The 21,496-nt window shown below is 40.5% G+C and overlaps 1 protein-coding gene and 1 pseudogene across 10 annotated transcripts in view; both read left to right on the top strand.

Annotated features, from left to right (window-relative positions):
- Window positions 1-37: 37 nt before the first annotated feature.
- On the top strand, window positions 38-965 carry LOC114512516 (annotated as a pseudogene).
- Window positions 966-6,132: 5,167 nt separating this feature from the next.
- The window catches only part of CDC14B (cell division cycle 14B), a 91,019-nt gene continuing 75,655 nt past the window's right edge, over window positions 6,133-21,496 (top strand). For 4 of the 10 annotated variants that reach the window (XM_036021499.1, XM_036021503.1, XM_036021501.1 and 1 more), the window contains exons 1-2: window positions 6,134-6,778; window positions 14,346-14,372. In XM_036021499.1, coding sequence (XP_035877392.1) covers window positions 6,619-6,778; window positions 14,346-14,372 — 187 coding nt within the window. In that variant the 5' untranslated portion in view covers window positions 6,134-6,618. Of the gene's footprint in view, window positions 6,779-14,345; window positions 14,373-21,496 lie in introns of all 10 variants that reach the window. The other 6 variants (XM_036021497.1, XM_036021504.1, XM_036021498.1 and 3 more) reach the window with 6 other exon arrangements.

The following is a 21,496-nucleotide window of genomic DNA, read 5'->3' as shown; positions in this document are numbered from 1 at the left end:
TCTCCGCTCCTGCTGTGCAAGATGCCAAAAGAAAGAAGGCTAGGGGAAGAAGATGGTGCCAGCCCCTGCTGTCATAAAGAAGCAGGAGGCCAAGAAGGGGGTAAATCCCATTTGAGAAAAGGCCCAAGAATTTGGGCACCGGACAGGACATCCAGCGCAAAAGGGACCTCACCTACTGTGACACATGCTCCGCTACATTCGGCTACAGTGGCAGAGTTATTCTCTATAAGCATTTGAGAGTGCCTCCTGCCATTGACCAATTGATCTAGGCCTTGGACCACTAGTTACTCAGCTGCTTAAGCTGGCCCACAAGTACAGACCAAAGACAAAGCAAGAGAAGAAGCAGAGGTTGTTGGCCCAGGCTGAGAAAAAAGCTGCCAGCAAAGGGGATGTCCCCACCAAGAGGCCACCTGTCCTTTGAGCAGGGATTAACACTGTCAACCGCCCTGGTAGAGAACAGGAAGGCCCAGTTGGTAGTGATTTCACACAATGTGTATCCATCAAGCTTGTTGTTCTCCTGCTTGCACTGTGCAATAAGATGGGGTACTCTATAAAGGGAAGTCCAGGCTTGGGTGTCTAGTCCACAGGAAGACCTGCACCACCACTGCCTTCACACAGGTTAACTCAGAGGACAAAGCAGCTCTGGCTAAGCTGGTGGAAGCCACCTGGACCAATTACAATGACAGATGTGATGAGATCTGCCATCACTGGGGGGGTGGGGGGCAGGTAACATCCTAGGTCCAAAGTCAGTGGTTCTCACTGCCAAACTGGAAAAGGCCAAGGCTAAAGAACTGGTCGCCAAGCTGGCTAAGTATACGCTGTTCTGCTTTCTGTACATAAAAGTAACAAAAGTTCTCCTTCAAAAAAAGCATCTTTGGAAAACAAAAACAGTAAGGAGGAACTTATCCCATTGGACACCAAACCACACTATAAAGCTACGATCCAAATAGTGTGCATGGACATAGACAAAAAATGTCAATATAGATATAGACTGGAAGCAGGCCACAGGACATGTGAGAACTGTATGTATAAAATAATAGCATTTCAAACTAATGGGGAAAAGATGGGCTGTGTAATTAAAAAGTGTTGGGGAAAAAATAGATTCTTACTTTATTCTATGTCCTCCAAATAAATTCCAGCTGAATTAAAGAGCTAAATATAATAACATCTCTAAAAGAAATAGAAGCAAATAAAGAATACTTTTAAAATACTAGGATGGGAAAAATAAGATCCAACACTTAGACTCCTTAAAAAATTGGTAAAATTGATTTGACATTAAAAGTCTTGTAGCAACATGCATGGAGTAATATGACAAAGAATATGTAGATAAGGAATATCAGCAAAAGTTGAAGGACTACTGATATCCATAATATATAAACAGCTACCACCCATGTAAGGGAAAATGAAAACAAAAAATGAGCAAATAACATGAATAAGAAATTTTGAGAAAACCTACTTCAAACATCCAATGATCACTTTCCAGTATGTTCAGCTCTATTAGTGATCAGGGAAATGCAATGAAAAGAGTGAGATATCATTTTTGTTCTCAAACTTTAAAGTACTGATTATATATCAATGATTTCAAGAGTGTGGGGAAACAGGTACCAACAAATAGTGTTAGTTTTATCAAAATTTAAAAAATGAATACCCTTTGATCCATCAATTCCATCTCCTGTGGATATACACCTGTTAGGACATTCACTGCAGCCTTGTTTGCAATAGGAGTCCCCTGCCCCCAAAACCTCAGTGTCTACCTGTAGGAAAATAAATTATGGCAAACAAAAAGATAAACCTATACAGCCATTAGAGTGAATGAAGTTGGCCATAAGGGCTGACAAGGGAAATTTTCAAGATGGTGCACTAAGTGAAAAAGAACAGTTCACAGAAAACATGCACAGTATGAACCAATTAATTTTTTTAAAAAAGCTATCTTTTTATCTAAATGCAGACTGTTAAAGGTGGTTATCTATGAGAGTAGGATTGGGGTGTGAGGGTGAAGTTTCATATGTATATCCACATCTATTTTAAACAAAGTTTTTAAACAGATTTTGTTTATTTATTTTTACAGAGAAGGAAAGGGATGGAGAAAGAGAGGAAGAGAGACATTGATGGGCTGCCTCTCGCATGTGCCTCAACCGGGTCCAGCCTGCAACCCAGGCATGTGCCCTGACTGAGAATCAAACCTGGGACCTTCTGCCTTGTGGGATGATGCCCTACCAGCTGAGCCACACCAGTCAGGGCACCTCTGTTTTTTAATTTAAAAATTAAAAATATAGTGACAGACCTGGCCGGGTAACCCAACTGGTTAGAGTGCCAAGGTTGTGGCTCCATCTCTGGTCAAGGCACATACAAGAATCAACCAATGAATGCATGAATAAGTGGATAAACAAATTGAAGTTTCTCTCTCTCTCCATCCCCCTTCCTCTCTCTAAATTAAATAAAGAAAAAAATGTTTAAAATATGGTAACATGTTGAGACATTATTTTGGTCATTTGGGATACAACCAAAGAGAAAGAAAATTTCCTTACTCCAGAACTTGGGGGAAAAAAACCACCAAGAATCTTTAAGGTAAAAAGCCGATATCATAAAAGAAGACCTAGATTTCTGAAGCTAACCAGCAGGTTGAGTACAAACACCCTCTCATTCCTGGTAGAATCGTTTAGCCAAAGAGAGTACGAATGTGCTGATCTTCATTTACCTTTTTCCATTTCTCTCAGATTACTACATTCTACTCCATTGACATATTGAGTATCTGACAGTACATTAAATGCATGCCAGTATTTTTCAAAAAATAAATGAAAGACAGAGTTCTATGCTGCTTATTCAGTTTGCTAGGCACAGGTCTTTCTGGCCTTGGGGTGGAAGCATTCTCGGTAGTTCTCTTATCACAAGACTCCACACAACCAGAATGTTCGCTCCCTTTCCTCAACATTCTATTATTATTATTTTGTGTTTTCTGTGGGACCAAATGTACATAACAAAAAAACAAGTTAATATCAGGAATATTGTTTTTAAAATCCTCAATTACAGAGTTTGGTCTGAGGTCTAAAAAAATTAATAAAAAACTTGACATTTACTCAACTATAGAGGTTATTCAATTTCAAAAACCCATCTGCAAGAAAAGATCCCTTTAAACTCTGTTCTCCACCTGTGAAGAATGGTGCAGGCCCTAAGAAAGAGCATGGATTTTCAAGCCAAACTCACCGCAGGTCCTGGGATAAGGACCTGACCTGTGACCAGTACAGGAGGGATTCTGTTCCCATAACAACAACAAAAACACCTATCAGCATTTGTGTGAAGCCTCTGATGGGAGCTCAATAAATATCCATTTTTAACCCTTTTCACAATTCTGAGATTTTCAGTCTCAAGGTCAGGAACACAGGGGATTTCAAATTAATGCTGAGATCACTAGAATATCCAAAGAAACTCAACCAATTTTTCTCAAGGAAATAGAATGCTAGTACAGATTTTAGTGTGTGTGCATTTTTCCATATGCCTACACGTAAGCCCTCTAGTTTTTCATTAAATTTTGACCTTAAGCAAATTATCTTCACATAATTAAAGCTGTAATCCACTGATTCTAAAGTTTGTATTATCATTAAAACTTTAGCATCATATGTATCAACCAGTTTCTCTAAATTTCAGTGTAAGATTTAAAATTTTCAGAATGACTCATTTGAAATACACACTTAAGAAAATGCTCTGTAACTGTTTTCCTTCAGGGTGAATTTTACCTAGAACTCCTCGCCTCCTTTTGTTGCTTTTCCTGTGCTGCCCACAAGTTGAGGATCACAACTAGACAGCTCAGACAGCTCAGAGAAAAATTTAGAGTCCCGCAGGATTTAGTTCCTTCCCCCAGCCCTGCCACTGCCACTGGTGTGGGTGCCAGGTCCTCACTGTGGAAGGACAGACTTGAACCAAACAATGTCAAGGCTCTTCCAAGCTCTAAAATTCTATGATTAATGGTCAAATAATGAACAGACTCACCAACCAACTAAGCAAACTGCATTTCCTGTGGCCAAATTCTAAGAGCCCAGAGGTCGCCATTTTTGAAGTGCAGGAAGATTCAAATTGTTCAAGGGAAGTACAACAACAAAACAAGTATCTGGAAGAAATAGCACTTTTAGCCACCATCTAAACATGACCTAAGAACAAAATATGAATAGGGTTTAAAACTTTCACATGTACACTTAGTACATAAGACTTTCTTTCCCAAGAATGGAAGATATTTATACATAATTATAAAGTGTAATCATATATTTTTTCTCTTAATGATGTTATACTAACAAAACCTTTAATAAAAGTATATATTTGTAAAATGTAAAGATGCTTAAACAGTATAATTATTTGTATTTGACATTTTTCTTTTATTGAAAACACGCACTTCGTTAGAATTTCTAGCCCAAACACTGTATTTGAAGATGAGAAAAAAAGAAATTAAGTTGACTTCTTGACACTTTAGCTTTAGTTCGCCATTTATGTAAGTCACTCTCAAATAAATAGAATGTGATGTAGTACTTGAATTTTATTCTAGAGAGCCAAGGGGACAGCTCCCATATAGTATTTATTCAAAACAGATCTACTGAGATGTTAACTGGACTTACTGTAGTGATAATTTCAAAATATTTACAACTTTCAAATCATTGTTGTACACTTGAAGCAAATGTTATAGTCAATTATACCTCAATAAACAAAACAAACAACAACAACAAAAGACCTATTCTTGTGAAATTCCGGATAGTTTGGAAAGGGTGGCATTTCTACTGCTGAGCTCCTATGCCAGGGTGAAAGGTCTCCTCTTCCCAATTAAAACAGAGGATGGACCCTGGGACCCACAGGTTTCTGCTTTCTGAAGTCATTTGCACTACATATCACAGCCTTTAAGTCTCTAGCATCTTTGCTGCCCCTAAGACAAAAACGTAGACCATCTTTAATTTCAGGCCTTCATCGATTTCCTTATGGGAAATAAGGGAAGAATGGACATGATTACTAAATTTCTGATCTATGTGGCTGAGCTCTACTTTCAGACAGTTCCACTGAGACAGTCACACTGAACCCTCAACTCCCAGCCCCCTTTCCTCCTTAATTAGCAGTGCTTTAGACAATAGAAGTCAAAGAGCTCTTCCGGGAGGCAATCTATCAAAATTTGCATTTCTGAAAGGCTTCCTGGAGGACTGACTGAATTCAACTTAATCTTCTAGAAGCTGGCTGTAGTTGAGGAACCGCAGGATAAAACGTGAAAATGTTGGCGAAAAATTAGGAATACCGGTAGTTTGCAAGACGTAGAATTTTGAGCTAAGAAATGTAAACTGTCCTCCAATCTACTCACCCTTTTAGAGGCTACCATGAAAATTTGTTTAAAGGCCCTGCCAAATGACAGCGTCGGTAAGTTCCAGAAAGTTCTGGCGTTATTTTAACCCAGTAGAAAAACAAAGGGATAGGACTTAAATTTGCAAGATAAAAGTTTCAAGAATTAAATTCACCACTTGCTTCAATACTTCAAAAACTTGACCTGTAGACACCTTAGGTAAGAAAAACATTAGTAATTGGCCTATAAATTACTGAGCCGATGCCGGTACTGGATTCCGAGATGAAGAACTACGAGATGCAAACCATTGCTGTAAATCCTGTCTCCACCGTAGTTTTAGCCACTCCTGAAGGAGCCCGTGCCGGTTCTTTTTGAATGCTACGCATAAGTCATCAAAAGCTGACTCAAACAGCTCGTTAAGTTCTGAAACCAAATCTACCTTAAGTCTATATAGAGGCGCTTAATCAGTCCAAGCCTGAAGCCATGACAAAAGTCCTCCTCCAGTTGGCGCAATTACAAGAAAAACCAAAAACTCCTTAAAGACCTATACATGCCAAAGGACTGGAGTTACTAGGCTGGGGTTGTAAAGTCTTGGAAACTAAGTAGGGAACTGGGGTCTTTGAGCTCTAGGAACACAGAAGAAACAGTGAAGTTGGGGCGCTAGCAGAGTGTCGCCCGCACACTTCTATTTTTGATTGGCTGAACCACTCAGACTTTTCTTTATGGCGTCACCGGGTACCTGCCTGTAGAAAGGCCCCGTATCCGTGACGTCACGCCCCACTCACCAATGAAAGGCCTCGGTCTGCGAGCCCCGAGGAGGGTTGTGGGCCCTTTTTTGTGAATGAAGCTCCACGGAACAGCCCTCCTGGGGTCCCGGGTGCCGCGAACCGCTTTACTCAGGCACCACCGCCGCAGCGTCCGCGGTGGGCGCGCGCGCGGTCACCCAAGGCGGCCAAAGGCTGCGCTAGCCGCCAGCCGCAGCACCGTCGCCTCCTCCGCGCCAGCGAGCTGCGGGCACTTGGGGGCGGGCTGGGGGGCGCCGGCCGCGGCAGGAGGCGCTGTAGCCTGGGCTACCGCGCGGGTCTAGCGGCGGCTGCCGAAGGGAGCGGGGCAGGCGCCCTGGGCCCTGCCCCTCCCCCGGCTCCTGCGCGGTCGCCTCCCGCCGGGATCGGCCGGCTCCCGCCGTCCACACAGCGTCTCTCCGCGCCCGCTATCCCGAGCGCCCGCGCGCGTGTCTGGCGGGGGCCTCGGCGGGCGAGCGGGCGCGCGGGGCCATGGTTGTGGCCCCCTGACGGGCCGCGGTCGCCTCCATGAAGCGGAAGAGCGAGTGGCGGGCGAGCTGGGCCGCCGCGCCCCCCTGCTCGCGGCGCGGCTCTTCCTCCTCGCTGGGAGCGAAGAAGAGCCGTAGCTCCACGTCGCAGGAACTGCATCGCCTGGACCAGCACGACGACCTGTACCTGGACATCACCGGTGAGCCGGCGGACTAATGCGTGGCGGGACGCCCGAGACGCGCCGCACCCAGTGCAGGGGGTCCCGGCACTCCCTTTCCCTCCGTCCCCTGCAGTCGAGGCGCCTTTACCTACCCCACCCCTATAAAAGCCCCAGCTCGCCACACCCCCCTTCAGGAGCTTGGCTCGGGCTGAGCGCCCTCTTACCCCTAGCTGCCATATGTATTTGTGGCGAGCTGTAACTTTATCCTTTTGACTCCCTCCTACCCTAGCAAGGTGGGCCGAGGGTCACCTTTCTAAATGGCAGGCATCAGGTCGGCACTTTAGGATTTTTGTAAGTTCGGGTTGATACCACGTCCTGGGGTTGCGTGCTGCGTTGGCCCTTCCAGGAGCCTGAACCTGAGAGTCACCCCAAAGGATTCCCCGAGCTTGTGTGGCGTTTGCCAAACCTTCGCTGCTGGAAATGGAGTCCCTCTTGGGGCGGCGTGCCGCGGCCGGGCGAGACAGTCATCTCCCCGCCCTGGTGCTCTGTGCACCGCCCCCTCCCCAGCGCTTGCACGCGGTCCTTCCCCCCCGGGGCCGCAAGACACAACGTGTCGCGTGTATGGTATTTGAATCTGGTCAGCTTGCTGAATGCCCAGAGTTGTCACTTTTGAGAAATCTCAGCCAGACACAGCAGGTAGAAAAGTAGCCCGTTGATAGCTGTTTTATTGTTAGTACTGATTCTACAATTCTCGAAGGAAAATAAATCGAGTTTGGCAGCTGTTGGGTTTGCCAGGATTGACACTGAAGACATCAAATGCGATGATGTATGTGGAAACGCTTTGTAAACAACAGCCGTCTACAGTTTTACGGGAATTTGCATTCTGTTTGGTGCGTTATGTGTAACCCTTGGCATGTCTGGGATTTTTATAAGCTGTTTCCTGCCCTTAGCCACCGTAGATATACCAGGTGAGCTGGAGTGGTCAGAACATTAATTTCGAAAGTGTTCAGACAAACACAGAAATGTAGTAGAAATCATTTTCTAGATCGATGGACAGTTTATGGTCCTTTTTTTAAAGCCCAGAGTAGAGAGGAAGGTTTCTCAGCGTTGATGGTGGCTCTAGAGAACTGAGGGGGGAAGGAGGAAGTGGTAACCTTAAGTCCCTGTCCCTTGCTGGCACCTGCCAGGACCATGGTAACTCGAGTGTGCTACTGTAGGAGGTGAAGCCTGCTGGCTGAAGATGAGACTAGGTCCCATCATGGTGTGTACTCCGTGGAAATGGCCCTGCTGTGGAGGGCTGTGGGTGGAGGACCCACACAGTCCTTACTATGCCTTTGTTATTTATGCCTCTTCAAAGGAACTTTGTTTAATAGCACTTAATTTTAGGGCAAATAATGCATTTATATGGTATAGAATTCTTAATTCTAAAGGTACATAGCAGTATATAGTGAAAAATTGGTCTTAGCCACCTGGTGTTCTTCCCCAGAGGCAATGTGTGTTCCTAATTTCTTGTGAGTCATTCCCGAAATAGGCTGAGTGCATACACATAGACATTCTCTACTGTACCCAGGCACAGTAACATGCAACTTCTTGTTTTGCACATTGTATTTTCTTCACATTATTTCGTAGCAGACCGATTGTGTTGTATTAGTGTAGGCAAAACTGCCTCCTTTGCCTTTTAAAAAAAAAGATTTTATTTATTTTGTCTTTAGATAGAGGGGAAGAGAGGGAGAGGGAGAGAAACATCTATGTGTGGTTGCCTCTTGTAAACCCCCAACTGGGGACCTGGCCTGGAACCCAGGCATGTGCCCTGACTGGGAATCAAACCGGAGATCCTGTGGTGCAGGCTGGTGCTCAATCCACTGAGCCACACCAGCCACGGCTCCTTTGCCTTTTTAAAAAAAGAAATATTTTATTTATCTTTAGTGGGGGGAGAATGAAGGGAGAGAGGGGAGAGAAATGTGGATGTGAGAGAGAAACATCAGTCAGTTGCCTCTTGTACTTGCCCTGTATGGGGTCCCGCCTGCAACCCAGGACTGTGCCCTTGATAGGAAATCAAACTTGCAGCCCTTTGCTCTGCAGGCTGATGTCCAACCAAGCCACACTGGCCAGGGCTTCACTTAGGCCAAAGTAGATATGGTTTTAAAATCTAAAATCCTGAAAAAGTATATGTGGTTTTAAATGTTCATGTTTTCAAGCTTGTTTAGACAGCATCCTATTGATGAAGGATGTTTTTGACAGCAAAGTCATCGGAGTAAATATTCTTTCACTTCATTGAGAAAAATGCAACATGGCTGGCTTTCCTGAGGCAGGGACCAATGAATTAACTTCAGAAAATATCACGAGCAGAATATTGAGGAAAGAGTGGTGCATTACATACAATTAAAATGCTATTATTTGGCTTACAGACCCAGATAAATGGAAAGGTGCAGTCTCTGTAAGACCACATGAGGGAAAAGTAAGGGAGTTGACTTTCCCTAAGATTTCTTCAGGCGTCCTGGCTAAAAAAAACACACACACACAAAAAACAGAACAACAAAAAAAACCCAACAGCTAAATCAGTCTGTTTTGATGTGATATTCAAGACAAAATAAAGTGACTATGGGTGTAGTGTGTGTTTTCCATTTTCAGGGCTTGTAGGGAAGACTTGAGGCAAATGGCAACCTGGTCCCATTCTTGCCAACTTGTTTTCTCTCAGTCATTGTTTTTCTAACTTAAACAGCAACGCATGCACATTTTTAGAGTCGACCATTAGCAAAGGAGATGTATAGATGTAGTTTCCCTCCCCTCTAATATTTTCTTTCCCTTAAGTTTTCTTTGCCTATCTGAGTTGCCACAAATTGTGTGATATAATTTTTTTAAGGAAAATGTTTTATTTATTTAGAAGCATGCTCCTAACTGGAGACATGGCCCACAACCTAGGTACATGCCCTGACTGGGAATTGAACTGGCTACCCTTCAGTTTGCTGGTATGATCCCCAACACACTACGCCACACCAGTCCTCTTTTTAATGCCTGGGTGGTATTGCATTGTGTGGCTGAAGTGTGATTTATTTAATGGTAATATATGGTAACCTCAGGGGGTTTCTGGTCCCTATTGTAAATGGCCACAATAGCATCAGTGTGTAGTCTACTTACATGTGTGACTGTATCTGTAGAGTAAAATAAATTGAAAAATCTGGACAAAGTATATGTAGGTTTATCCATTCATCAGTGGACTTTTTGGTGATGATGAATAATGCTGCTATCAACACTTGTGTGGACATATATTCTCCGTTCCTTTCGGGTATATGTACCTAGGTGGGGAATTGCTGGGTTGCATGGTAATATCAATGTTTAGTCTTTTGAGCAACTGCCAGATGTTTTTCCAAAGTGGCTATTCCACCAACATTCCCATCATCAACAGAATAATTATTCCACATTTTTGCCAACACTTGTTATAGGATTGTGACAGTTCTTTACCATTGGAGTTGATTTGTAAAACATTAATGCACATTATCATTTCTGCCAACTCTGCCCTTAAACATATTAATTTTTTTTTACTTAAGTCCTTTGATTTTTTTATTGCAACCAATTTTATCTGTAAGTTGAGTTCCCAAAGATCCTAGGATATTTTTGTATGTGTACATTTAATACAGAATGCTTAATGCCTATTTCATTCCTTTAGTCCTTTGTTAGGTGGTCACTGTTGCTTAGTGTCCAGCCAGCCACCCAGCTATACTGGCATTTACACTTACTGGAAGTGGATTGATGGGAGTTTTAGTCCTACCTCGACCACATCAAACTGTTATTGACCATTTACTGAGTTCTTGCCATGTTCAGTGACATGGATTTTTACCTGAGCTGTAATCCTGGTGCAGTTCCAGTGCACTCTGTGAAGAATGGTTGTAAATATAGTATAAAGTGTATACATTAATGTTAAACACATGCTGAGTAAAGATATGGTAAGAATTAGTTGTTACCAGTCAAGGCAGCGGGGGAGAAGGGAAGTGAGGATGATTTTCAGTTGGATTTGGAACTAGAAAACTCTCAAAATGGGAGAAATACTGAAGGAGAAAATGTCGGGTTTTTTATTTTTTTACGAACCTTCTTGTGGCCAGAAGTATGAATCCGTTCGATTTCTATACTCCGTATTCTTTAAATAGGGCCCTCCATAAATGACAGTGGGTGTTCTCCTTTCCCTTCATTAACATAGGAACAAAAGTTTAATGACTATAGTTAACACTGCATCATCTGTTTGATAATTTATAGGATGGATTGTTGGTATAGAATTTCAATGTATTTTACTTTTTAAAAAATTTCTGACTGGTAAAAAAATGATCATAACTAGCTAAAAAATGATTCTTGGTGGTTTGTCTTAAATTTAAAAAAAAAAGTTTCAGTGTCGACCATGATAGCCTACCTTTGAAAGACTGTCTGTATTACAACAGTAAATCATTTCATTGGAGGGGCTCTAGTTAAGGTCAGGATTGCCATCCAAAAGCACTGGATTAGTGGTGTCTTGGATACTCATCAAGTAAAATTAAACAGATACAATACTATGCCCTTCCCCTTTTCAGGATTTTTAAAAAACTACTGGACATCATCAAGGAATATTTGCTCATTAATTTAGGAAGCATTTATTGCATGCTTACTATATGAAACAGTCATGCATGTTCATTGTTTGCAGTGGTGATAGAAGCACATTTCTTTTTATAGAAAAAGAATGCTGTTTCCTGGGGTACTGATTCAAAGAGGAAATAAATTAATTTTTCTGCAAGAGTTTCACGTAGTGCACAGGTGGCAAACATGAGGCCTGCGGGCTGAATCCAGCCCTCTACCTTGTTTTATCCGGCTGGCAGCACCTTGTTTCTACCCAGTAGCAGCGCTGAGCTCTCGCTTAACTGTTAAGGAGTAGTTACATTTATACAGTCCTAAAACGACATTTGGCCCTTTGAAGGCAACTGCAAGGCTGATGTGGTCTCCAGTTAAAATGAGTTTGACACCCCTAATGTAGTGGATCATTGTGTTTCAAAAATGGAAGCTCACAAAGTATGTACCATTCATTTTTCTTCTTGCTTATGATTTCTGTACTTTAAATTTGTGCATGATATGAATTAATTTTCTTGATTTATGTGCTTACTTAATTCTTCCAATGGTGCCATGTTAGCTGCTTTAAGTATACTTAGACATTCCAATACTACACACAGACAAAAACGTAACAGTTTTAATGTTACTGCTTCAATGGCCACAAAGAAGGTTGGACATAAAGAAGAAGGGGATGTGGCAGTGCCAGTCAGTGCAAAACAAACTTTAACTTCTCTGTGCCTTGGAATGAGAATTTCTCCAGCTCCTGCTGGTGTTAGGGAAGACTGGAGTGAAATCATATTGTAGATTTTTAGGATGGAATGACATTTGCAGGTTTCTGAGATAGTCTTTGAGGATCTCTGAATTGATAGGACAGGTGTTTTGTTTTTTGAAAGAATTTCAGGTGATCATCCAGAAATATAGCCATGTACTTTTCCCTCTGAAGAAGCCAAGACCAGAGATCAGTAACTTTGGCCAAATTGATGGTTTCTTTTTGGGAAAGCCTTGACTATCTGACTTTTATTCTAACAGTTAACGCTGTTTCACAGAGCTGTACATAAGTGGTTTGTTGAATATCTACTAGTTAGTCCTGTGCTACTTAGGCTAGTAGACAGTGTCATAGTAGATGCTCCAAAAGTAGTATCTGCAAAGGTAAGCTTAGCGAGATGAGTAATATAACCTCATTAATTTGAAGAAATGAGTGGACTAAGTACACAATTCAGGTCCTCCAGAGCTCGTGCTGTTTTCCAAATTGGCTGTCATCACAACCCAGATTTTCCTGATATTTCATTCATTCAACAAATGTGTAATGAATACTCTGCCAGACTTTTTTTTTTCCCTTCTCTCAAGTGCTAAAAATAGGTCACTGCTGAAGATATTCCCTGCTCTCGTAGGGTTTATTTTGTGTGTGAAGTGAGGAAAAAAAAACCCTAAGAGGACCTGAGGGAGAGCCAGCACAGAGAGGAAGCATATCGTGTTTGAAGTCTTTGGGGAAGAAAAACTTTGATGGGTAGAGTTTTTGCAGTGCTAATTCTCCTGGTTAGACATGAGGAAACCAGGATAAGCTAGTGTCTGCCCACACGGGGACTGAACACAGCAAGATTATTAATAACCTTTGGAGTCCTGATTTTTCCATCTGTTTAGAAATAAAAAGTGCTCAGATTTGTTGGGAGGATGGAATGAAGGGGCTGCATGTGAAGTGCCTGGCCTGGTGCCCTGTTGACAGCCAGGGCCCCATCGATGTCCTTAGCATTACAAGTGTGCCAGCAATGGGTCAGGTTGGGGACAGGAAGGCAGAGACAGTCATCCCTGCTGGAAGGGTGTCTAACTCAGAAGCAGACATTTCCCCATACGTGTACTTGCACAAAAGGTTCAGTGTATCAGCACTGTGAAAACACAGTGTGTTCCTTTCTGCTTCTGAGCACAATCTTCATGGTACGAACCTGAGGCTGGCTCAGTGTTTGTCAGAACAGCAGAGGAGGTTTGGCACCTCGTTGTTAATTTTTCTGCCTTGGGAAAAACATGAAGTTTTCTCTTTAAAGATTCTTTGTAAGAGGAAGAATAAATCCAAGTCATTCCTTTGTTTTTGAAGCCTTTGTTACAAATTGTTATTATACTGAAGAGTGTGTATGTTGCTTAATGTTAAATTGCAGATAAGCATATTGGGGGGTCTTCACAAAGATGCAGAGGCTTCATTGGAGTCTCTCAGGTAGAAGTTTATAGAAAATAAATAGTTTACTGAGAGAATAACAGTTTTTCAGAGTGGTTAATTTAAAGCATGACTGTGCTTTAGTACATGCATTTTAAGAGAGTATTACACAGAACCAAAGATCTGATACTGGTGGTGCATATTACTGGCAGACAGGGCAGTTTGGGGGGCGGGACTAAAATAAATTGCCTTCTCAAAAGGCCTTTCCATTCTTAATGTGTAGCACAGAGACCCCATTTATTTGAAACATGTGATTGTTGTATATAAACAAGAAATTAAATCTTGAAATCTATTTTTTTATTATACTGGGAAAAAATAATTTGAGTAGCCAGTACTCTGTTTCCCTTCCCAGTTAAGGAATACTTTTAATCTTAGTAAATCCTTTAAGGTCCTTTACATTAAAATTACTTGTATAATTATCTGTAAGTTGAAATGAGAACATGATTAGAGTGGTTTATCTAAATATTTCAAAGGCATTCCTCACTTAGCACAGACACCTTTATGAGCGAGGTAAGTAGGTGCAGGGGTTGTTGTGGACAAGAAAAGGAGAGATTGTATTGACTATTAGTTCAGCAGGAGCTAACCAATCTTTCAATACTGTTGCTTTACATTATTTGGTTTTTAGCTTCTGGGGTTAGTCATTTAATTTCCAGAAGTGCTGACAACTGTATTAGACAAGGATTACCTTTGGAAACATTTTCCAAGATAAAATTGTTTTTAATATCCTAAATACAAGGACATTTAACTGGAATGTATATGTCTCATCTGGATTCTGTAGTTTATATGAAAGTTTTACGCCCTTCTCTCTCTCTCTCTTTTTTTTTCCTATAGCTTTTCATGGATACTGCACCAACAAAGGTATTCAGATCATTGCCTCTACTTTGCAGTTCTTTCTGATGATTTTAAAACTGTAGATTTAATCTGTTAGTTGTGATTCTTGGTTCCATCCCTTCCTGTTTGCTTGTCTTAAATTTAGTCTTTGGCCAAATTGATGGTTTCTGCCTTGGTAGCAGATTCCGTTTTTTTATAACTGTAGAGTACCTTCTGTATGTTTATGACTCAAGTTGAAATTTGTCTTTATATGAAAAGTTTTCTGGTTTCTGTGTCTAGGTAATGCTGAAAGTGGTTTCTGTGATATTTTATTGGGTCAATTATGAATGCTATTTTTTGGGTGGTGAATATTTTTGGTAATACCTAACTTTTTGTGTTTTAATTGCATCTCACTTTTGTAAGTTTTTGATGAAAGGATAGTTATAATGAGTTGTTATAATGGCTATTCTCGATCCACCCTGGGTTACTTCGTTATTTCCAGGCATTTCTTGGCTTAATGGACAGGTTTATATCTTATTTACTGTGTGTGGCAAGAGGGAAATAATCATGAATGCCAGCCTGAATTTAAAGAGTATTCTGATTCCCTTTGATTTTCAAATTCCTCAAATAAAGCCAAAACAAATGTGAATGGCCCCCTATATACATATATTTCCCTCCCCCCCAATTTTTAAAAAGACTTCTGACTTTATTCTTTTGGTCTTTTATTCAGCTCTTTTAAATTCTTAGTATAATTTATATTCTAGAATAGTAGTCCTCTTAGGATGCTTTATTCACCATTCAGTTCAAAGATTGCGTCTCACTGTCTTTGATTCCCAAAAGCTGAGGAATCTAGGCTGGGTAAATTTATTCTAATTGTGTAATATTACATATTGACTTTATTTTTCCGGTAGTTTACTTTTATACCATTAAAATTTGGTTGACACTGTACTTTTCACAAAAGAAAAACATCTTGTTCCTAATGTTAGTGATGTTTGTTGTTCCTTCAAGTTCTGATTTGAAAGTAAGATTACTTTCTTGGCACTGCTATATAATTTATGTCATTGATCTTTTTATACCCAATCCATAATGGTATAATGTCATTACAGATTCTGAATGCTTCAAGGCCCTTTATTTTAGGACTATCACAGCTGAATCATTCTCTGCATTTTGCTTATTTTTACTAATTTGTATTTGTGTAAATTGTACTGTGGAGTTAATTAGTGTATTAATTCAACAAATATTATTGAGCAACTACTTTGAGCAAAGGATTGGGCCAAATATTATTGAGGAAGGAAGAAGGGGGTGTGAAGATTTATAATGACCTGTTCCTCCTTATTCCTGAAAAATTGAGAAGGAATAGGCTCTTAAGTCATCATCTCAATGAGACAGGTAATGAAGGAATCAGTCATTATGTAGTTTTGTTCTTTCCATTGAAACAGTGCTAGTTCGAGAGAACTTTGTGATGGAAATGCCATTCCTACACAAAGTGAATTATTTTTTCCAATATGTGGTAAAAATGGTTTCTCTTATGGTGCCTATCTTGTGCTTGCTTGAGTGTGTGTGTTAAACTTTAAAAGAAACCAGGGTGTAAAAAGCTTCATTTTTTATGTAACCATATATTTATATGCACATACACACATACACATATATGCATATAATTAATATACCGAAACCCCTATCTACTAAAACAGGGCAAAATGAAAGGTTTACATTCCTATTAACTCTGTATCTCTATTTTGAACCTCAAATTATCCCAGTGGATGTAATTTAAAATAAGATACCTTGTTTTTTCTTAAGAATATATTATTTATTAGTAAGGAGTAATTCTAGGGCACCTTTAAGCCAAGTATTGCTGCTTAAATTGAAGGCACTAAAGATGAAGATTGCTAAATATTTTAAGAACTAGATTTGGTGTGTGTAACTTGAACTGAAAAGCAGTCTGATTTTCACATTTTAATAGGTGCTAAGGAAGAATTGCTTTGACATTAATGTATAATGGAATTAATATTATGGTTTTACATTTTGGGAGCTGTTCTCAGTCTGCTCTTGGAATTTTCTATTGTGATCCTGTCATTAGAGAGCTTGTTGGAAGCACCTGATACCTGACACTGAAGCATCTTAACGTGCATTTCTTTTTTGACAGTAAACTGTCAAAAAGCTTAGAATTTAGCTAGCAAACACAACTGAGATAAGATTTTAACTCCACTACTAATACTGTATTCTACTTTTAAACTGTTGTGGCTGAAGGGGCTTGAAGCACAGATTCACTCAGGATGTGTTTGTGTGCATTTTATAATCCCTTACAGTGGCTGCTGCCAGAATGCACTAGAGATTTCAGGCCTGCCCCTTGATCTCTGGGCAGTGACACTAGCGCACAGACTGGTCGTTATATCCATATCTAAATCCATGTCCATATCCATACCTGTACCACACAGAGGCTCTTATCTGTGAATGTCATGGTCACTCAGTAATAGATGCCTCTGAGTGAATGTGATCTTTGGAAAGGAGGCTTGAGCTACCATTTGAAAAGGTTCTCTTATTTTTCTCCAGAACCAGCAGAACTGTTCATGATCACTGTTAACACACAAGTCTCTGCTTTCTTCTTCTGCTGACAGCACCTTGCCCCTCACTGTGGTGTCAGTGTGTGTGTGTGTGTGTATGTATGTGGGGGGATAATTGCTAGGATTGGGGATCAACTTTATGCCAGCATGGAGGAAATATCCTTATATCCTTTTCGTACCCCATAACTGTCTCACAGTGCTTTTCTTACATTCTGCCAGTAATAAGCATCAAGACAGCAGTTAACCTGAATTAAATAAGAACTTGGCTTCAAAATGAAAAAATACTTCATTTAATGACATCTCTCTTATTCAGGAGAGCTGGGAAAGAATAAACCTTAAAACATCCTTTATTTATTAGGATTTATTCAGATTGTTTTGCTCAAATAAATTTTTAGAGGTTAAATTTGGGAATTCAGAAGGTAATCATTTCCAGGAACAGTGTTAAAAGAATTTTTTTCCTTAATTATGACACTTTTGGGAATTAACAAAAATAAAAATGTGGGGGATATTCTGAAGGCTAACCGATAAAGTTGGACTTGAAAAGAAACCAAAGGTTTGGATTAAGCACTCTATTTTAAAATGATTTCAGAAAACAAATATACTAATATAGGGATTTATATTAATAAAGAGATTTATGAATTAAATTACTAAGTTTTGTTGTTTTATGCCTCAAGAGCAGTTTTTAATGCCAATTTGTGTGTACCTGTTACATATCCCATATAACATAATCCTATGCAGTTTTGCTTTGTTGTAATTATATTGTCTTAAAAATATTTTACTAAGAAATAACTAGGTATATATAGAACTACAGAACACACTGAGTCAAGGACTTCAGTGCAAGCACAGTTGACTCTTGAACAACACTGGCATTAGCAGCACCCAATCCGATGCTGTCAAAAACCACATATAACTTGACTCTACAAAACTTAATTGTTCCATGGTGTATGTGGGAATTGGTTCAGGACCCCCTTGGATACCAATCTCCACCGATGTCCAGTCCTCTATATAAAATGCCATAGGTCAGTGCATCCTGTGGGCCCTGGATCTGCGAACTCCTAACTACAGATTGAAAACAGCACAGGTACTTACTAAAAAATATCTCTTACAAGTGCACCCATGCAGTGCAAACCCATGTTGTTTAGGAGTCAGCTGTACTGTCTTTGGGAGATGATCCCAAGAAGCTCTCAAAGGGGAGCTGGGAGATGAGAGGGTCAGGAGAGGCAGGCTAAAGATAGCTCATTGAAGCAAGTTACTCCTGTGGTAACTGGAGTTTAATCCCACAGAGGAAACCTGGGATCCAGTAGAGAACAGATGAGGATTGAGGGGACTGGGGCATTTATGTACTAGTAAAGGTTGAGTAATAATTTTGAAGTGCTGTGAAGGTGGCCAACATGGACTTTATAGGCCAAAGAAAGTCCTGAAAGAAATATTGGTGCAATTGGAAAGTGTGCCAAAAGGAGGAGGGCCAGGGTCAGAGCTCTTACACTGCCTCCTGCAGTCAGTTACAGTACCGATTTGTTCTTGTGTGCTCTTGGTGCTGTTATTGTAAGTTTTTAGCTAGTTAGCACTCAGCCATTATCCTGAGTTCAGTGTGTCCTTGTCTCTGTCATGCCCTGGTTGGGCACTTTTGATAGCAAATGTTGAGAAAAGGGAGAAAAGGATTGCAGGTGACAGGGTGGGTTTGCTAGAACCTAAGCTGGAAGTTTAAAACACAGCTGAATGAGGCCTTGTTTAAGGAAAATAGGTAAAGATCAGTGTGCAGTTAAGAATGGTTGGAAGTTCTTTGATTATTATGAAAAGCTTCATAAACACTGTAATTTTGGAGGTTTGACTAAACAGTTGTATGATTGGCATCTAGAAGAAGTAGGTGCAGAGACAATCCTGACCTCAGTGAATGTGAAGTGACTGGAACAGCTGAGCCATAGCGTGTAGAATGCCAGGACTGGATCTCCATGGAGACTTTACTGATTCTGCACAAGTCCCATTTCCAGGAACTCCTCATCCCCAGCTAAATGGAGTCTGTGCCTGCATGTGAAGTCAACCACCTTATGTCATTTATTTCTAATAAGGCCAGATAAGCATTAGGTACTCTGAGGAACGTTTCAAGATAAATCTACCTACTAAATGGCTCAAGAATTTATAATCTGTGTGCCATATGTGTGTATAATGTGTTACATAGATACAAAGTTGGGAAATCACAGTTTATAATATGTGGTGTAAGTTTTGTTTTCTTACTTTTTCAGATGATTTCCTTGTCTTATCAGAGCCTTGCACAGTTCCTTTTCATTTTTCGGGGAGAATAATTCAGTCTGCTCTTCTTAGTGGAGGGGGAAAATGTCATACTGCTAATCTTGTAAGAGTTGGAACTTGGCAATGCTGAAGCTTTCACATGGAATCAAGAATCAGTAATAAAAGCCTTGACTTTGAAAGCATTAGAAATATTTTTTCTTCATTTTCTTGAGTATCAGTGGGCAGCTTTTAGAACTTAATTGAAAAAGTAGTGCTGGTGATCTTTCTGTCCTTTAATCATGTCCATGTTTTTGAGGTGCAGTCATGATCCTGGGATCACCACATATTCATTATTGGTCCATACAAGCCTGTTTATCAGGCTTTCTACATTATTGAAATATGGCCCACTAAACAACACTATGTGTGTACAGATGAGATGTATGTTTGAACATGCAAATTACAACACATAATTCCAACTGTTTTGGTACCTTGCTTTTTTTCTACTGTTCTTACGTTGTTTGCTTGGCACAGAATTGAAACAAAGGAAGCTGGAGGGTCCTCATGAACCAGGCTTTTAAGCAGCTGTAGATTGAGATGTGTCAATGATAGCTTTTGGGCAGTCAGTGTCTGTTGGATGCTAAGGCCCATGCTCAGACCTGTGTCTCACTTTCACCCCCAAATGAAGTTTCTCAGATACAGGTGCTCATTATTTAAAAGTGCGCGCACACACACACACACAAATAAAAGAAAAGTCATCTGTTATTTTACTACTAAAGATGTTTCCTCTATCAGTCTGTTTAGGCTTATAATAACAACCCCAACTTCTCCTCACCCCCTTCTATTCAGCAACTTAAAAACAAAGACTTAATTCTTGTTTCTGTTTCACATCCACTGTGGGGCAACAGGGGTTCCATCTATTGCACTGCTTGGGGACCTGGGCTGATAGCACCCTGTGCCAGAGGAAGAGGGGTGCTGTGGAATGTCTTCAACCAACAACTAAATGGTTGTTTACACTCGTGGCCCATTGGCCGGAATTAATCACAGGGTCGTACCTAGCCACAGGAGGACTGAAATGTGCTTGTTAGGAAGGGAGCCAGAAATATTTGGTGAACAGCTTTAATGACTACATTTAGACTTTTAGATTGCTCAGTGCATATTTGTATGCGTATGTAGATACCTCTGTGATGTTTCTACATTCACAAGATAAACTGTATGAAAACAGTATGCTATTTTCTACCTCATGTTACAGTGGAATCTTTCCTTATCATAAGTATGTGTCTAAATATACAAAGATGGGCAAAAGTAGGTTTACAGTTTGTATGGAAAATAATACAATAATTAGTAAATAATAGTACAAGAATAAACTCTTGTGTTTTTGCTCTGTTCAAAATAACTCCTCTTTATGCCCTTTGTGCCCTCATAAAGTACCTTTTTCTAATTTTCTAACTTGATATTTTGTGTAAGTAAGTACATTCACATGGTCCTGAGACAAGTGCAGGCTGGACAGTCTTCTGCGGCTCCCTCCATGCCCATTCCTGTCTAGTTCTTCCCACCTGCTATTCCCTGGAGGTTTTAGTTTTTGAAGTTTGCCTTTAGTATTTAAAAAGTATTTGCATAAAACATTCTTTAAGTTATTATTTTAATAAACTTTTTTTTGGAATAGTTTAAGATTTACAGAAAAGTTGTAAAGAAAATAGAGTGCATTTGTATATGCCTTACCCATTTTCCCTAGTATGTTCTCTTGTATTACTGTAGTACATTCATTAAAGCTAAAAAGCCAACTTTTACGTGAACTATTAACTAAACTCCAGACTTTATTTGGATTTCCCCATGAACACTTTATTTTTCCTGTTCCAGGATACTACATTACATTTAATAGGTTCTTTTTGAACTAAAATATAGTGTATTCTACACATGACTCTGTTACAGGACCCCACCAGTGCTGTTCTGGAACAGTTGTGGGGTTAGTTGCCCACTGCCAAGAACTGTGACTCCCAAGGCAAGAGTTTGGTGAGAAAGGAAAGGGGTTGTTTATTTAAAGGTTATACAGATTTAGAATAATGGCAGATTTCTGCTGTTAAGTCCCACTCCCTTTAAAAAACCCCAAAACACATAATCCTGCCTCCCTTTGCCAAACCAGGCTGGTTTCAGAATAGACCACTCAGAGGTACCATCTTTCAGAAAAGCAGAAGTCTGCAGCTCAGCTTTCTTGGTCACAGTTCAGCTCCAGGCATCCCTCACAAATCCTCGCTTGACTTGGCAAATCCTCACACAGCTCCATCAGCTCTGTCACCGTCTTCTCCAGGCAGTCTTCCTAGTCGGCCTCCTGTTTCTTACTCCAGACCTCGTGGCATGCTCTTATTCCAAACCGTGTGATTTCCC

The sequence above is a fragment of the Phyllostomus discolor genome, chromosome 3 (genome assembly GCF_004126475.2).
Source record: "Phyllostomus discolor isolate MPI-MPIP mPhyDis1 chromosome 3, mPhyDis1.pri.v3, whole genome shotgun sequence".
Lineage (NCBI taxonomy): Eukaryota > Metazoa > Chordata > Mammalia > Chiroptera > Phyllostomidae > Phyllostomus > Phyllostomus discolor.
This window is presented reverse-complemented; position numbering and strand designations above follow the sequence as displayed.